Source organism: Aulonocara stuartgranti (assembly GCF_965226115.1).
Source record: "Aulonocara stuartgranti genome assembly, chromosome: 14".
Taxonomy (NCBI): Eukaryota; Metazoa; Chordata; class Actinopteri; order Cichliformes; family Cichlidae; genus Aulonocara; species Aulonocara stuartgranti.
This window is the reverse complement of record NC_138950.1, coordinates 36276596-36293584: the sequence shown is the minus strand read 5'-3', so window position 1 is coordinate 36293584 and position 16989 is coordinate 36276596. Positions and strand designations below refer to the sequence as shown.

General features: G+C 40.6%; 1 protein-coding gene across 1 annotated transcript in view; it reads left to right on the top strand.

Annotated features, from left to right (window-relative positions):
• The window catches only part of nlk2 (nemo-like kinase, type 2), a 45401-nt gene that overhangs the window by 14592 nt on the left and 13820 nt on the right, over positions 1-16989 (top strand). The window contains exon 4 of the mRNA XM_082502125.1: positions 2249-2355. Coding sequence (XP_082358251.1) covers positions 2249-2355 — 107 coding nt within the window. The remainder of the gene's footprint in view (positions 1-2248; positions 2356-16989) is intronic.

Below are 16989 nucleotides of genomic sequence, written 5' to 3'. Positions count from 1 at the left end.
GCAGTTTTGCCCATCTTCCTGACTCATGGATCTTTGTTGTTTCATCCTGGATAGTGGTTCTGACATTCACTAAACCTCAGCCTCCTTCCTTACGCTTAGCATATAGTCTCAGGGTGCTGGACTTGGGGTAAAATGCTCCATGCATGGTAAGGAGCTTTCTTTTGCCTTTGCCCTTGGCTTCTATCTCTTTCTTTGGCTAGCTTATTTTCCCAATTGGGGTATCTGATCAAAGGCAGGATCTTGTTCTTGCCATTCTGCTGACTCCTCAGGACTTCTTACTTTCTGCAGGTACTTGGTGGTTGCAGATTTTGTAGCGGCCTCTTCATGGCTCCCATTTGCCTGTGGGATTAGGTACTTGTAGCTGTCCTTGATGTCTGCAATGTTGCCTCCTGGTAGTACAATCCCCTCAGTTTTGACTACTATCCCTTTCTTTGTTACATTTTGTTTCACTGACTACACTTCTCCAGTCCTAATGACACTGGAATTTCGTTGCTGCAGATCCTAGTGGTATGGATCAGTGAATCGATATCTTGTTCACTCCTGGCATGCAGCTTGAGGTCATCCATGTGGAGCAGGTGGCTCATGATTGCTCAATTTCTTAATCAGTATCCATAGCCAGTCTTGTCAAATATCGCACTGAGGGGTTTCAGGCGTATGTAGAACAGCAGTGGTGACAGATCATCTCTTGTGCTATTGTGTTGTTTGCCACTTCTTGATGAACGTTCTTAGGGTTTTGTTGATCTTATATATTTCTAGGCATTCTGGGATCCATGTGTAGGGCATTGAATCATAGGCTTTCTTGTAATGAGTCCAGGAGGTGCACAGATTGTTCAGTCTAGTCTTACAATCTTGAGTGACTGCTCCATCTACCAGTAGCTGTTGTTTTACCCCTCTGATGTTCCTGCCAGTTCCATTCTGTGCCCCACTCATGTATTGAACTATGTGCCTGTTCATCTTAGCCGCTATGATGCCTGACAGTTGCTTCCATGTTGTACCAAGGCAGGTTATTGGCTGATAGTTGTACTAGACCGGTGCCTTCTGGGGATGCTTGGGCATCAGGATTGTCCAGGCTTCAGTTAGCCATTCTGAGTGCATTTCGCCCATTTGCAGCTGCTTAATTTATGTTGCCAGACGCTCAGAGGCCCTTTCTATGACGTCTGCCACTGTTACTGGATGTTGTTCATTGGGGGGTGCTGTAGTCTACTCTTGGCTCCACCAGCCTCTGAGCATTGTTGATATGGGTTACGTCTTTCTCCCACATGCATTTTCAGAGTTACTGTCTCCAGCCTCAGTGGGGCTGTTCTCATATTGTTACCCTGCTACTGAGAATACACCTTGGATGGAGTGGAGTATACCAGCTGTACTCCATGGAGTGGAGTACAGCTGGTTTATTCTCCTGGCTTCTAGCTCTCTGGTAAGCCACTTCAAATGCACCTTGAAGAGATAGTATACCTTGCCAGCAGCAGGCCAAAGCCCGTGAGTCTTTGTTTGGCAGGTTCTAAGGCCTGAGTTATGGGCAGCTTGCAGTACTTCTTAAGCATCCCTTTCTTCATAATAATTTTCTGCATCTTATTTATATTTAAACCAGTGTCTGACCCTGTATGTGTGGGGCCATTTACATGTTCCCTAACGTTAAAAGACTCTGTAAAGGTGTGTTACAGGATACGTCATCATCAATCAACTTGTACGTTTGAAATTAGGAGGAGACACAATTCCTAGGAGGCTTGCACCAGGAAAGGTATCCAGCGTAAAAACCTACTAAATCAAAATACCTGTGGTAACCCCCTTTAATTATTTTATTTTTTTTTGTGGTGATTCTGATTTCTGGAATTCATGGGAATTCTTTTTGCCCATCTGCCCAAGATGGAAATATGGTAAGGCCTTAAGGCTACGCAGAAAACAAAAGTGTGAATTAAGTTTAGTGAATTTTAACAAGTTTTGGTAACTGCAGGTATTTACACTCTGCAATGATCTGTTGTGTAATGCTTTTTCATTCCAAATACCCATACTTTATGTGAAAGAAGATGCCAGTTTACATTTTCATTTCTAGAATGCTGCTAGTGATTAACATAAGATAACTGGAAAGGTAAGAAAACAATGCAGTGATGCTGATGCCTAAACTCTATCTTAGAAAATAAAGCACATCTTTATTATAACTATACTGTCTTTCTCAGGTTCTCATTGAGATTTACTGTTTATGTTCTTGCACATATTTGTTTTTCTTTTAACCTTAATTCCTCTTGATCAGCTATGTAGTAACTGAACTGATGCAAAGTGACCTCCATAAGATCATTGTATCACCGCAGCCTCTGAGCTCAGACCATGCCAAAGTTTTTCTTTATCAGATTCTGCGAGGTAGGTCTTCTTTTCTTTCAGATATCTCTATGGTTACATTTATCCAAGTTCAGCCCATAGACTGGTCTCAAGCGTTGGTACTGATGAAGTTATACAGATTATACTCAAGGTTGAACAATAATACAGGACTCTTCAGAATTCTGCATCTCTTGACAACAACAGATTTGAAAACTAAATTAGTAATGAAATGTGACTAATTCAATGACCTTCAGTTTTAATTTAAGATTTTTATATGGGAAATCTTTATATTGTATTTTTAACGGAAGTCTAGTCATGAATGGAAACAGTTTGGCCTTGTTATTTCATGAAATATAGAGGTGCTCTCTATTTCACTTGGTGATAAATTTGTGAGTAGGATTTGTTGGTAGAGATTTTTGGAGTTTGAGGATTGGGTTTACACTAGGAAATTCCATAATAAAAGGAAAACCTTTACACCCTAAAGAGTTTAAGGCACTCAAATCACATAGGGGTGGGTTTACCTTTTTTTTTTTTTTTTTTTTTTTTTTTTTTTAATAGCTTTTTTGGGTCTCATAGCTTAAGAATGAGTACTGGGGATATTCACATTAATATTTCACAGTTGAGGAAAAAAGTACATTTACCATCTGTTTAAAAACTGCAATAAAAGCTACAAACCTATTTCCAAAAAAGTTGAGATGTTGTGTAAAATGCAATGACTTACAAACCTTATAAATTTATATTTTATTCACAATGGAACACGGAAAATATCACATGCAAAACTGTAGAAAATGTACAATTTTAACAAAAAATATTAGCTCATTTTAAATTTGACAGTTGTGGTCAAATGTTTACATGCACTCATGAGGATGGAGAATTCTGATATTGATTTCTGTAAACATCTTTTGTGTTTTTTGCAGGGTGAAGTGAATATACACTATATATCTTTTTTGAATTTAAAAAAAGAAAAAAAACCTGGGTGCACAAGTTTGACTTTATTTTTGATTTTCTCTAATCCACATACAATATAGAGGAACAAGTTGGTATGCCTTGACTGTTAAAGTTAAGACATTTTAGAACCTTCAGTGGAACGTATTAAAATGTTTGAGTGTATGTATATATTTGAGCATGCACGTATATACTTCACAGTATCTTTCCTGTTCCGAGAACTGTGCTCTTCTGGACAGATGTCTCAGGTGTTGTTTCTGAGATCTGAAAAATATGACCTAGAGCCACTCATCCAACTTGGGTGTCACTACACCGAGTGCTCAGATTACCACAGGGACAGCTATTCACTTCACCTTCCACATCTTCTCAGCCCTTGGTACTTCTTGAGCTTCTCGTGTTCCTTTTTCCTGATGTTGCTATCACTCAGCGTAGCTATATCTATCACTATGGCTGTATTAATCTGCTTGTACACCGCTAGAGTGTCTGGTTACCCATCACCAGTTTGTCTCTCTGTACCTGGAAGTCCCTAAGGATCTTAGCTTATTCCTATGCTGCCATTATTAGTGCCTCTCTGCTGTCTTTCAGACCAGCTTTTTCATCCAGGAATCTGATCTGCCCGTGGTACATTAGCAGCCTAGTACTAGTGTACCTCCATGATGATTTTTTTCCTCTTCTTTCTCGGATTTCTATTGGCTCAGGTATTTCCTAAGCACAAGAGCAGTTTTGCCCATCTTCCTGACTTTCGATCTTTTGATCTTTGTTGTTTCATCCTGGATAGTGGTTGTGACATTCACTAGGCCTCAGCCTAGTGAATGTCCACTTTCCACTTAGCATACAGTCTCAGGGTCCTGGACTTGGAGTAAAACGCTCCATGCATGGTAAGAAACTTTCTTTTGTCTTTTTCCTTGGCTTCTATCTCCTCCTTTGGTCAGCTTATTTTCCCAACAGGGTATCTGATCACAGGCAGGACATTGGTGTTAATTGCCCCGGATCTTGTTCTTCCCATTCTGCTGACTCCTCAGGACTTGCTTTACTTTCTGCAGGTATTTGGAGGTTGCAGATTTCCTAGTGGCCTCTTTATGGCTCCCATTTGCCTGTGGGATTAGGTACTTGTAGCTGTCCTTGATGTCTGCAATGTTGCCTCCTGGTAGTACAATTCTCTCTGTAACAAATAAGGGGATAGTAGTCAGAACTGACTACACTTTTCCCAGTCCTAACGGCATTAGAATTTCGTTGTTGTAGATCCTACTGGTATGAATCAGTGTATCTATAGGGGTGTCCAAATTCATAGGCTGCATCCTCCTGAGGACCCGGCCTTCGCGGTCGTCCTCCAAAGGCCGGCTAGGCCGGAAGTGAGCGACTGTGAAATTGGACGGTCTAGCCTTCAGTTTTGCATCACCAGCTGTCTCGGTGGAGTTTAATAAACTTGGCTGTCTGCTCCTTTCTGTCTATAATATAACAGGACACTGGCATAAATTCTCGATCATCTCACACTTCTGTTTAATCAGTTCTCTGTTTGGCGTTTATTTAGCTGTGTGAAAACTATAACTTTAATCTCAGCCAAACCGATTTACTCATGAACAAATAAAACACTGAAAAAGCCAAACAATAACACTGTTAAGTTATCTAAGTGACTTATATATCATGTTTAACCTGAGTAGCGAAAGGTGGGTTGTGCGGGGAGTTCGCTGTTATCGCCCCGGCTAGCTATCGAGCTGCTGGGTAACAGACGTCTCCGAAAATGTCAGAGCACTTTTGCAAATATGTGATGTCTTGATAAACCCAGCAGATATTTGAAGTTGCACAGCCACATTCTTGCCTGAAATATCATAAAAGTTTAATTTGTGACCCAGAAAGAGTAATATTAAAACTTAGTAGCAACTGCCATTGTTAGAAACTGGAATTTCTATGAATTCTGGGATATGGTGGGCCACAAAGGATACATCCGCGTTTGTCGGGTGCATTCGGAGGAGTCTACAAATTCTGACAGCCTTGGCACGTCACTGTGAGGTAATCGGTCTACAAATGCGGCCTCAGGAGGATGCAGCAGATGAATTTGGACACCCCCTTTGTCTTGCTTACTCCTGGGATGCAGCTTGATGTCATTCATTTGGAGCAGTTGGCTGATGATTGCTCAGTTCCGAAGTCAGTGTCTGTAGCTTGTAGGTCTTGTAAATGATCTCACTAAGGGGTCTTTCCTATGTAGAACAGCAGTTGGGACAGATCTCTCCTTGGTAGCTCCTACACGTGATGTTGACATGTTCCGTGGGTTGACCTCTAGTGTTGTTTGCCACATCCCCATTGAATTCCTGATATTGTATAGTTCTAGGCATTCCAGGATCCATGTGTGGGGCATCGAGTCATAACGCCTTTCTGCAGCTCCAGTAGTTTTGCTAACTTCCCTCTGCACTACATTGATCTTTGCCCCTAGTCTCCTTCTCCATAGGGGATGGTGATCCTGTTGGCTGTTCATCTTATAGCCAAACAAAAAAGTGATCACTGTTGTCGTGATGTAGATCTGCTGATTCGTTTTGGTAATGGCCATTTTAGGGATTTTCTGTAATGCTGCATTCTTCTAGTAGACCTTCAGAGGGTATTTCATATAATCTTGGTAATTGGCCAAGGGTTAGGTTTTCCAGGTTCGCCATGATCCTATCTCTCAGGTCAGCTGCTCTCGCACTCAATGCACCTTCAGTCATTTTTTTGGGGGCTTGGTATGTAATTTTGGGTCGGGGTGATGATGATAGGGAGGAGGCCCTGGGGTAGACCTAGGACACGCTGGAGAGGTTATATCTCTCGGGCTGGCCTGGGAACGCCTTGGTGTTCCCCCGCATAAGCTAGAGGAGGTGGCTGGGGAGAGGGAGGTCTGGGCTTCTCTGCTTAGGCTGCTGCCCCCGCGACCTGGCCCCGGATTAAGTGGAAGAAGATGGATGGATGGGTGATGATGATAGCAGTTGCATCTTCCGAATATGAGCAGTTTTTCTCTGGGAAGACAACACTAGATGCAGAACTGTGTCTAAGATTACATGCTTATGATCAGTAGGGCTGGGTAACGTCACTGATTTCTAGAATCGATTCAGATTCACAAGGTCCCGAATCGATTCGATCCACGATTCGGTTTGATTCGATTTTAATCTGGGAAATTTTGTCTCAGTCAGAAATATTATAATTTTGATCACATATCAGTACATTTCCATATTTTTATATCTATAAAAAGAAAGCTGACACTTGCAAGACTTTATCAAAAGTGTAAGCATCACAGCCGATGCCTTTGTGTCAAAGTAACTGAGGATAAAACACAGAAAAACATGAAGGCGACTTTTATAGCAGATAACCTTAAAAATGTTCTGCAGTAGATCAAAAATGAAAGAAAGTCATTAATCAAAATATGAACATTACCTGATGCTGCTGAAGTGAAGCAGAGCAAAGTTAGAGGTTTTATTAGAGACGCAGCTAAGCGTTTTGCAATTTTGCATAATTTTAAAAAGTTTAAATTTGTTCAGTAGCCTATTGAACAGCAGAAATGAGGCTTTCTTTTCAGAAGTAAGTAAAAGGGAAAAGAAACAACAGTTGACTTGCGCGTAATAAGCAGGCGGATAATGCAGAAAAAAGATTTTTGGATGGGAACCTGTTCTTGAAGTACAGAGAGAAAGAGAGAGACCGCGAGCTCTGCATGAAGTGTGATTTTTATCGTGGTGGAAGCAAAACAGCAAACTAAGAGGGCATTCATGACGATGTTTATGTGATGCAAAATGTGAAGTGTAGTTTGGATCTTCTCTTGTTGCTGGTTCAGTCAATATTGTTTGGAGAGAGATTAAAAACCTGCAGCTTCTGAATCTAGTGCAAAAGGGGCGTAAACACAAAGTGCCGACCTGCTGACGGATCAGAATCAGTGAGCTGTTGGCTTTCAGCCCTTTGTGTTTACGTCTTTGTGCAGACTCTGTGTACCTGCTCTCATTTATTGTTTTAGATGTTTGGTGGTTGTTGAAATTTTGTGAGGTTTAACCTGAGATTCTGGTGTTTTGGGCAAAATAAATTTATATTTATCGATCGATCGATTCAGGATTTTAATGAATCTATTTCACGTTATGCAAGCTAGAATTGATTTTAATCGATAATCAAAACCCACCCCTATTGATCAGTAGTAGATTAGACAAAAAAGTTTTTAGATAAACCGAGAGTAAAAACTAAATCCGGTGTGTGGCCACAATTATGTGTGGGCCGGTAACATGTTACACTAAATTAAATGCCTTTGCAATGTTAAGAAATTCTGTCACAGTGCAGTTAGAGGGATCATCAATATGTAAATTAAAGTCACCCACCAAATTGATTTTATCTAAATTAACAGTAACAGATGAGAGGAGATTAGGGAATCATTAATTCAAGAAATTATTGCAGGATTTGGAGGTCAATAAATTACAATATAGCAACCTGGATATTCACATCGAATTTTATAAGATAGTAATTCAAAGGAATTAAAATAACAGGATTAAACTGCACACAATATAGATAATTCTTATAATTATCTAAATGGTGTTAACTTGGTGGACAAAGTTTTGAGGGGTAACAGGCAACAGTTGCCTGGTTTGAAAATGTCTAATTTTTAAGGGATGACAAAATTGTAGGAATGATTTGTTAGATAAGGATGTACTGTTAAAGGGGGTAATAATTGCAGGAGAGACAGGCTTAAGAGGAAGAGGCTTACAGCGCATAGTAATTAGATTACTGAGTCTGGTTGTACAAATACTGGCACAAAGACTTTTTTAAATTTATGCGTTATAATCAATGGAATTGGTAAAGATGAATACTTTAGAACTGAGAAAACAGGTGAAGTAGCAGTATAATAGTGGTTATGCAGTTTAGTAGTGAAATGCTTGTTTAGTAGTGATGGCAAGAAAATATCAGTTCTAGTGACGGAGTCGCAGATAGCGAGATTTTCCCTCATGCTTTAGGGGTCCTACATGAGTGAAGGATTAATTCAGTACTTGAACCTCAGTGGTTCTGGATGAAGGTGATCTTGTTTAAACAGTCAATGTGTAGCTGACCCAGACTGTTGAACTTTATGTCACCATAACAGGGGTGCAGCAGCGGACCACAGTTAATGGATTGCTTTCTGGTGTTCTGCAGACTTTCCACAAGGTGCATAAAGTCTTGTTTGAGGGTCTCTGACTGACGTAGTGCTGACATTGAAGAGACGCTGTGGTGAGTTTCAACGGCTGAAGAGAGGTCTGAGTAATATTCTTCATACCGGCTCTTAGGATAGCAAAAGATATGGTCGCCAAGTGTTGAACCATAAAGGTGCCAACAACGATCACTTTAGGTAGACACGGCCTTGAGGAGGTGGTGATGGGTAGCTTGGGGGCATGACCACATGTGGGCTCTGAGATGCGGCTGTGGGGGCAGCAGGAGCAGCATCAGCAGCACCTGGCAGTGAAAAATGCTGATGCCTGAATTCTAGAAGAGGGAGACATCTAGGTGTCTGCGCTGGAGCCAGGCAGCCTGGAGGAGTAGTGGCAAGGAAACCCAGGGCACTGCCGGGTCCTGCACATTTTCCAGCGGGTAAAATTTGTTCACCAGCTGAATAACCTCTGGGTGTAGACAGACCGGGCGTCTAGTCAGCTGCAGCCCTTTACCAGGAACCACGACTGCGACTTGCAGTGTGTGAAGCAGACTTCAGACTGGCTTTGCCCCATGGACATGCTACATTTCATCAGCCAGAGCCAGGAGATTGGCTGTTATGACTGGCTGTCCTCCAGTGGTGGCAGAACCAGACCAGGGGAATGTGGCATCACAGGGAGCTCCCGAGACCGAGCACTGGGTGGAGTTGCACCTGTCGATGTTGGCACAGCAGGAGATCCATAGGGAAGCCAGTGCTTTGCTTGTGTGGTGGCCACAGATGAAATCTGTGAAGCTCATCCTTCATAAGTTCCTGCTTCAGTCGCCAGATATCCTTTTGTAACTGTAAGTATGCTGGTAGGCAATGACCATAGCTTGAGGGCAGCAAACAGCTGACAGACAGGGTAAAAGCAGGAGATGAACCAATTCAGCATGCTTCAGTGTGTGTGGGTCAGCAGTGGTGGCACTGTAAGAGGTGAAAGGGTGCCAACCAGTTTCAAAAAGAAATTATGTTTCAAAAACCATTCAAGATTTTGTGAATCCAAGAAACTATTCAACACTGCTTTTGAAATGGCCAGCTGGTTCACCAGCTGACACTCAGGGCAGGACACACCATCGGCACACGTCCCCCCCCCCCCCCCCCCCCCCCGGCCAATAAAATCGGAGCACTAGTCACCTCAGTTTTTCCATATCTCATATGCCCCACCTTGGAGTTCTGAGCTGGCTTTTTGACACCAGCAACTGGGTGTGTTCTTCTTCTGTGTGAGTGTCACGACTCACTTGATACATTTAGTCTCTAATAAACACAAAATGCAAGTAGATCAGTGTTATGTCAGGGTCATGTTCTTGACAGTTTTCATCATTTGGTCGTTGGTTGACCAGAGTGTCATCACAATATTGCTCTAGTAGAAAATCTCTCTTGGAGTGAACTATTGGAGCCAGTGGGGCCTCCTGAGAAGCCCCCGCTGTCTCATCCTCCCCAGAGTCGGCAATGTACACCTAGCGTCACCACTGAGCGCATTGCAGACACTACACACCCCTATCAGTGGTGAACGTATCTCCACACACTGCCCCAACAGATTATTAAACCCTGGCCAATCTGTCTTCCCAGTTAAGGGATGCGTTAGGCAAGCGCTAATCCCGACTTTGACTCTGTTATATTTTAGTTGTAGCGGCACTATCCGTTCTGGACCGGGGAAAGGTGTTTGAGGGTTAGCAATATAGAACACCTGTACCACCTCTTAGCAAGCATACTGACGCGAGTGTCTCGGCTGCCTCCGCCAACAACTGTGCTCTACCATGCCTGGTTGGGTATGGCACCACTATAAAAAGGAGTGGAGGCACACGTACATGTACGAATATATATGTACAGTTGGTGAAAAAGTGTTTGCCCCCTTCCTAATATCCTAGGGTTTTGCATATTTGTCACACTTCCATGTTTCAGATCATCAAACAAATGTTAATATTAGACAAACATAACCCAGGGTAATACAAAATGCAGTTTTTAAATGATGATTTCATTGATTAAGGGAGAAAAGTTATTCAAACCTACTTGGTCCTGTTTTTAAAAAAAAAAATAAAAAAAATTGCCCCTCTTGTTAAATCATTAAATAACTGTTATTAACTACTGTGACACAGGACCCACATACAGACACTTCTGGGTTGTGCTTATAATTGTGCTTTATTCAAAACAATGTCTCTTCTCCTGCGGTTTCTGGCACCAGCCTCAGGCGCTGTCATTCCGTTGCTCCCAGTGTGTGTGTCCTCTTCTCCTCACTGCCAAAGACATAAGACAGGTCTCCCTCGTTAAACAGTCCTGTGCACCTGTTCCCTCCCCGCCTCCGTGCCGCCCTGTGAGCTCACTGCGTCACCCCTTCTCTGCAGCAGGCCAAAGACCGCACCCCCACCACACCACGTTTTGGAAAGCTGAGCTCAGCTTCACAAAGCACACTCAGGTGTGATTGAATGAAGAATGAAGAAATCACTTATATAGAACGTGTCTGACAAAGTGAAGAAGGCTAAAACATTTCAAAAAGTGTTTTAGCCTTCGTTAGACCATTGTGCCATGATCTAACGAAACACCTGAGGTACAAAGTTACTGACGTCTGGAAAGGGTTACAAAGCCATTTCTAAGGCTATGGGACTCCAGTATGCCGTAGTGAGAGCCATTATACCAAATGGAGAAAACTTGGAATGGTGGCAAAGTTTCCCAGGAGTTACTGGCCTACCAAAATTAGTCCAAGAGCACATTGACGAGGTCCAGGCCACAACAACTGAGATTCTTTTTTTTCTTTTTTTTTTTCTTTTTTTTTTTTTAAATTGAACAACAATAAAAAAAAAAACGCAGGCTTTACATGTCTCAACTAAGGTCAGAGTTCATGATTCAGGAAAAAAAAAGACTGGGCAAAATGGAATTGGGAGAGTTCAAGGAGAAAACCACTGCTTCCCAAAAACAACACAAATACTCGTCTTTTATTTGCCAAAAACATCTTATTGATCCCCAGGACTTTTGGGAAATTACTCTGTGGACTGACAAAGTAAAAGTTGAACGTTTTGGAACGTTTGAGTCCCATTACATCTGTAATAAAAGAACACAGCATTTTAGAAAAAGAACTTCATAGCAACAGTAAAATGTGTTGGTCATAGTATAATGGCCTGGGGCTGTTTTGCTGCCTTAGTACCTGGAAAACCTGCTGCAGTAAATAAACCATGAATTCTGCTGTGTACCAAAACAAACTGAAGGAGAATGTCCAGCTATCTATTCTTGACCTCAGGCTGAAGTGGACTTGGGTTATGCAGTGGGACAATGATCCAGAACACATCAGCAAGTTGACCTCCGAATAGCTTAAGAAAAACAAAATGAAGAGCGGCCTAGTCAAAGTCTTGACCTGAATCTGATTGAAATGCTGAGGAATGACCTTAAAAAGGCACTTCATGCTTGAATACCCCCCAGTGTGGCTCAGTTACAACAATTCTGCAAAGATGAGTGGGCCAAAATTCCTCGACAGCACTGTAAAAGACTCATTGCCACTTATTGCCTTTTTCATGGAACACAAAATCGGTTCACAATTTAAAGGTGTTCTGCAGCAGTGGAGGTTGATCAAACCTTGAAAGCTGGTGCTACTAATTCGTACATGTTTTCCAGCTTTTTTAGATAACGTGCAACCCCCTCTGTCTGCTTAAAAGCAGTGTTGGAACACACTGTGGTACCATACCGTTGTGACCATCATTTGAGCAGTATTGTACTTCAGAAAGTAGTGTGTTGCTACAAAAATGTTGCGAAAAAGGCAATTAACAATGGAAGAGAGACAGAACATCATAACAGTTAAAAATGTAGGTCTTTCCTACACAGAAAGTGCACAGAAAGTCAAGGCGTCAGTAAGTACAGTTTCCTTCAAAAGGCACTCGGAAGCTGGGGCAATTCTGACAGGAAGAGGTCTGGCAACCCCAAAGCCACAACTGAATCACAGGACAAGTTTCTGAGAGTTAACAGCTTGCATGACTGGTGGCTCATAGGACAACAGCTTCAAGCACAGCTTAATAGTGGTCGTAGTAAACAAGTCTCAGTTTCAACCATGAAGAGAAGACTTCGAGCTGCAGGTTTGACAGGACGAGTTGAGGCAAGAAAGCTGTTGCTAAGATGTCAGAATAAGACAAAGAGGCTTGCCTGGGCCATGAAACACCGCCATTACTGATTACTGAAGAATGAAAGAAGGTATTGATGAATCAAAACTTTAAATGCATGATCTTTGCACATCATTGAGTAGGCAAAAGGATGGTTCCACAGTGTGTAGCATCAACTGTCAAACATGGAGGGGGAAGGTGTGGTGATCTGGCGCTGTTTTGCTGAATCCAGGGTCGGTGACCTGTACAGAGTGAGAGGCACCCTGAAACAAAACGGCTACCACAGCATTTTGCAGCCCCCAAAGGTGGCTAATTAGATGAGTCAAAAGTTTAGAACACATTTTGGTCTATAAATTCATTCTTTTTTTTGACTCCAACTGCTATTTGTACTATGCTTTTATTTCAGAGTGCAATGACACATTAAGCGGCATAATTTTCAATAAAAAAAAAATAGAAAAATTGTAGTGTTCTAAAACTTTGGCAGGTTTTGTCTGGCTACTTTTTTTTTTTTTTTAGCTTTTTTATTTTGGGTGTTTATAGCAAAGTGAAATCTAACCTTTCTATTCTTGAGGCTAATAAATGGCTTGCACCTTGGAGGTGAACCCTCTGCATTTACTTTCATGCAGTCTTCTCTTTACAGTAGACTCGGATACTCCTATCTCGTTTAGTGTTGTTCACTTTTTTTGGCTGTTGTAAAGGAGTGTCTCTTCACCATGGAAATGATTCTGTGATCATCCATCACTGTTGTCTTCCGTGGACGTCCGATACTTTTTGCTTGCTGAGTTCACCAGTGCTTTCTTTGGTTTTCAGGATGTACCAATCTATAGATTTTGTCACTCGTAATATTGTAGCAATTTTTTAATGTTTTTTTTTTTTTCTTTCCTCTTTGCACCTTAAGGGACGGCTTGTTTCAAATGCATGGAAAGTTCATTTGACCACATGTTGTCTGTTCACAGCAAATCATCCAAAAATCATCCAATTTCAATATGGATGCCCTCAAATAAAAGCTCAGAGGCTACACATTATGTCCATCTCTATCATATACCTATATTTGAAATATATTTCAATAAACTGGTTAAAAAGCAAAGTTTGTGTCAGTGTCCAAATATATGGACCTAACTGTGTGTGTGCGCGCGTATATGTGTATAAAATTGCTTTTGACTTTGTGTGGATTAGAGAAAAAAAAAACAGATCAATTCACACCCCACCCCAAGTCAAGTAAAAATGTTTGCTATGTACACATTCCACCCTTTAAAATAAACAGTTCACTGGAGTCATCAAAATGAGTTTATGTGGCTCAGGACATGGAGCAAGTCATCTACTTGGAAGGTTGTTGGTTTGATCCCTGGCTGGTCCAATCTGCGTACCAAATATCCTTGGGCAAGATGCAAACTTACTCTTTGATGCATCCACCAGAGTGTGAATGTTAGATTAAAAAAAAAAAAACCACTTAAGCATATAAAAAAAAGTTTTGAGTGCTCACATAAAGTACTATAGAAGGACCAGTCCACATGTACACTTTTGACCACAATTATATGTTGCTTTAAAACCTGTATATCTTTCAGGTTTTTAGATGCTTCCCATCTCATAGGCACTAATGCCATCAGAGATGTAGACTGTGAACTGAGGAGTGATTTTTTTTTCTTCTTCTGTGTGTTAAAAGCCGGTCAGCCTCTTCCCTCTTTAGTCTGGAGGATGCGGTGTGCATATTCTCCAAAAAGAATTCCAAAAAGCATCCAGTATCGGTGTTTAGCCATGTCCCTTAAGCACATATTTCTTTACTTCTCAGAAACTCTGCTAGTCTTTCATGTTACTAACCAGTTGCTAGTTGACCTAATTAATTGTAAAATTTTTCTCAAGCTATTTTTTTTTAGTATCAGATACTTTTCCAGCTTTTTGTTCCTTACTGTTGCAGCTTTTGAGGGAAGTTGCTGCCATCAAATTCAAAATTTGGTAATATTTTCATAAAATTGTGCATGTATGTCTTTTTAAATATTTGCTGTTCTATTGTGAATAAAATGTGTTTCCAAGTTGCAAATAATTGCATCTTTTACTTTTTAAATAGTTTTGACATAACTCAAATAAGACATCGCCTACCATTTTGAAATTGATACCATAGGTACATCTCCAAAAAGTCACAGATGAGTTTGAATCTCAGATGACAAAACTTGTGAATTTGATAGCTTAAGAAGCCTTTTCACATTTATAACATAGGTCAATCTACTAGGAGCCTGAAAGCTTTCAGTATTTTTGCAATTTTGTTTATTTAACTCCCAGTCCAAGTGTCACAATCTAAAGCCAAGACGTTGCTTTGTCTTAATGATTTTTCTGTAAGCAACGTTGAGCATTGATATTATCGATATCAGAAGGAATTCTGGCTGGCAATTATAAAATATAGGTAATATAAAGGTTTTTCATATGCTATAATGAATTAAAAAACAAATAAACATCTATCCCACATTGTTATATTTCTCTTAAAACTTTAACAAGTTTTTCAGAACAATAATCACCATCCTTTGGGTGGTGCTCGCACTTGGTGTTGGCTCTTTCTCTGATAGAGTATCACTTCTTGTTCCTGTTCCAGTGCACAGTGGTATTTTCGTTTATATCACTCTTTTGATTCATTCTCTAATTGTTTTCACAGTATTTACTCACTATGTCTCTAAGGATTGCTTAGCTTAGCTTAGCTTGCAGTGGACTCATTAGCAGCATGGCCTCTTCACCTGTCCCTCCTACACTTTCCTTCTCATTGTGTCAGATGTTTAGTTACTATTCAGTCTCCTTTGGTAATAACGATCCTTGTAATAAATATAGCCTTTTTGCAGCTCTGGAGGCCAGGATCACTGAATTGGAGACCCAGCTTCACAACCTTGAAAAACAATAGCTAGCCAGGGCCCTGTAGTCGGTTCAGCCGAAGGTAGTGTAGTGTTAGCTCTCCCCTGGCAGATTATTCCAAGCAGCCGGGAAAACGGGTTATCTGGGTGACATCACCCATTCATGTGTATAATTGATGTTCCCCACTCAATGACACACCCAATTGTCTTCCAGCGTCCAGAGAAGGCAACAGTGAAGGAAATTTAAAACTGCTGGCTAAGGGTAAATGTAAATTCCATAAAATTATACTTCATGTCGACAATAACACCCAGTTACATCAATCGGAGGTCACTAAAATTAATATTGAGTCCATGTGTAACTTTGCAAAACAATGTCGAACTATTAATTTTTTGTGGTTCCCTCCCCAATTGGAATTACATGTTTAGCACGTTCGTCTTAAACTGACGGCTGCCTGAGAGGTGTCCAAAAAAGACGTAGGCTTTATAGATAATTGGATAACCTTTTAGGGGAAACCTAGTTTTATTAGGAGAGAAGACATTCATCCCACTTTGGATGGAACAGCTCTCATTTCTAAAAATCTGGCCATATTTGAGCCAAACATTCCTTTAACATTAACTACTTCATAACTTCTTCACAAATAAAATTGTAACCATTAAAAAAAATTACTCATAACCATTTTACAGACGTACAACTGCTTTGATATTTATTTAGACTCTTTTTCTCCAATTGATATTTCAATTCAATCTTTAACTTCAGCAATTATTTCCTCCAAACCATAAAGGTGTCTTTTACACCTCATTCTTACAAGACTGCTCAAAATCAAAATCAATGTTTAAATCTTAAATATGATCAACCTATCTCTATTAATCGGCTATTTACCACAGGCCTTAATGCTGGCAGTGGTTAACCATTACTTAAAAAGCCATTACTTAACAAAGCTGTCTTGGCTCCAACCTTCTTTTTTATCTGAGAAATTCTTGAAAGAGTAGTGGTAAAACAGATAATTGATATTCTGCAGAGCAATGGCTAATTAGTAGAGTTTCAATCAAGTTGCAAAGCTCATCAAAGTATACAAAGGTTTTGTGAAGGTTATCAATTATCTTTTATATCCTCTGACAGTGGACTTATCTCTGTGCTTGTTCTGCTAGACCTCCGTGTTTGATACTGTTTACAACAGTATTTTATTACAGCAATTAGAGCATGCTATAGATATTAAAGGTGCTACACTGCAGTGCTTTGAATCATATCTATCTAATAGACTCAAATTTGTTTATGTAAATGAAAAGTTCTCTTCACACACTCAGGTTAATTATGGAGTTCTACAGGGTTCTGTGCTAGGACCAATTCTGTTTCCTTTGGGCTGTATCATGATGCTTACTCTGGATGGCATTACAATGGCCTCCAGTAACACTGTCAGGAATCTTGGAGTCATTTTTGACCAGGATATGCTCCTCAATGCGCATATTCAGCAGATATGTAGGACTGCTTTCTTCCATTTGCGGAATATCTTTAAAATTAGAAACATCATATCATAGAGTGGTGCGGAAAGGCTTGTTCATTCATTTATTACTTCTAGGCTTGACTACTGTACTTCATTATTATTGGGATGTCCTAAAAAATCCCTGCCTTAAATTAATTGGCAATTAAATGCTGCAG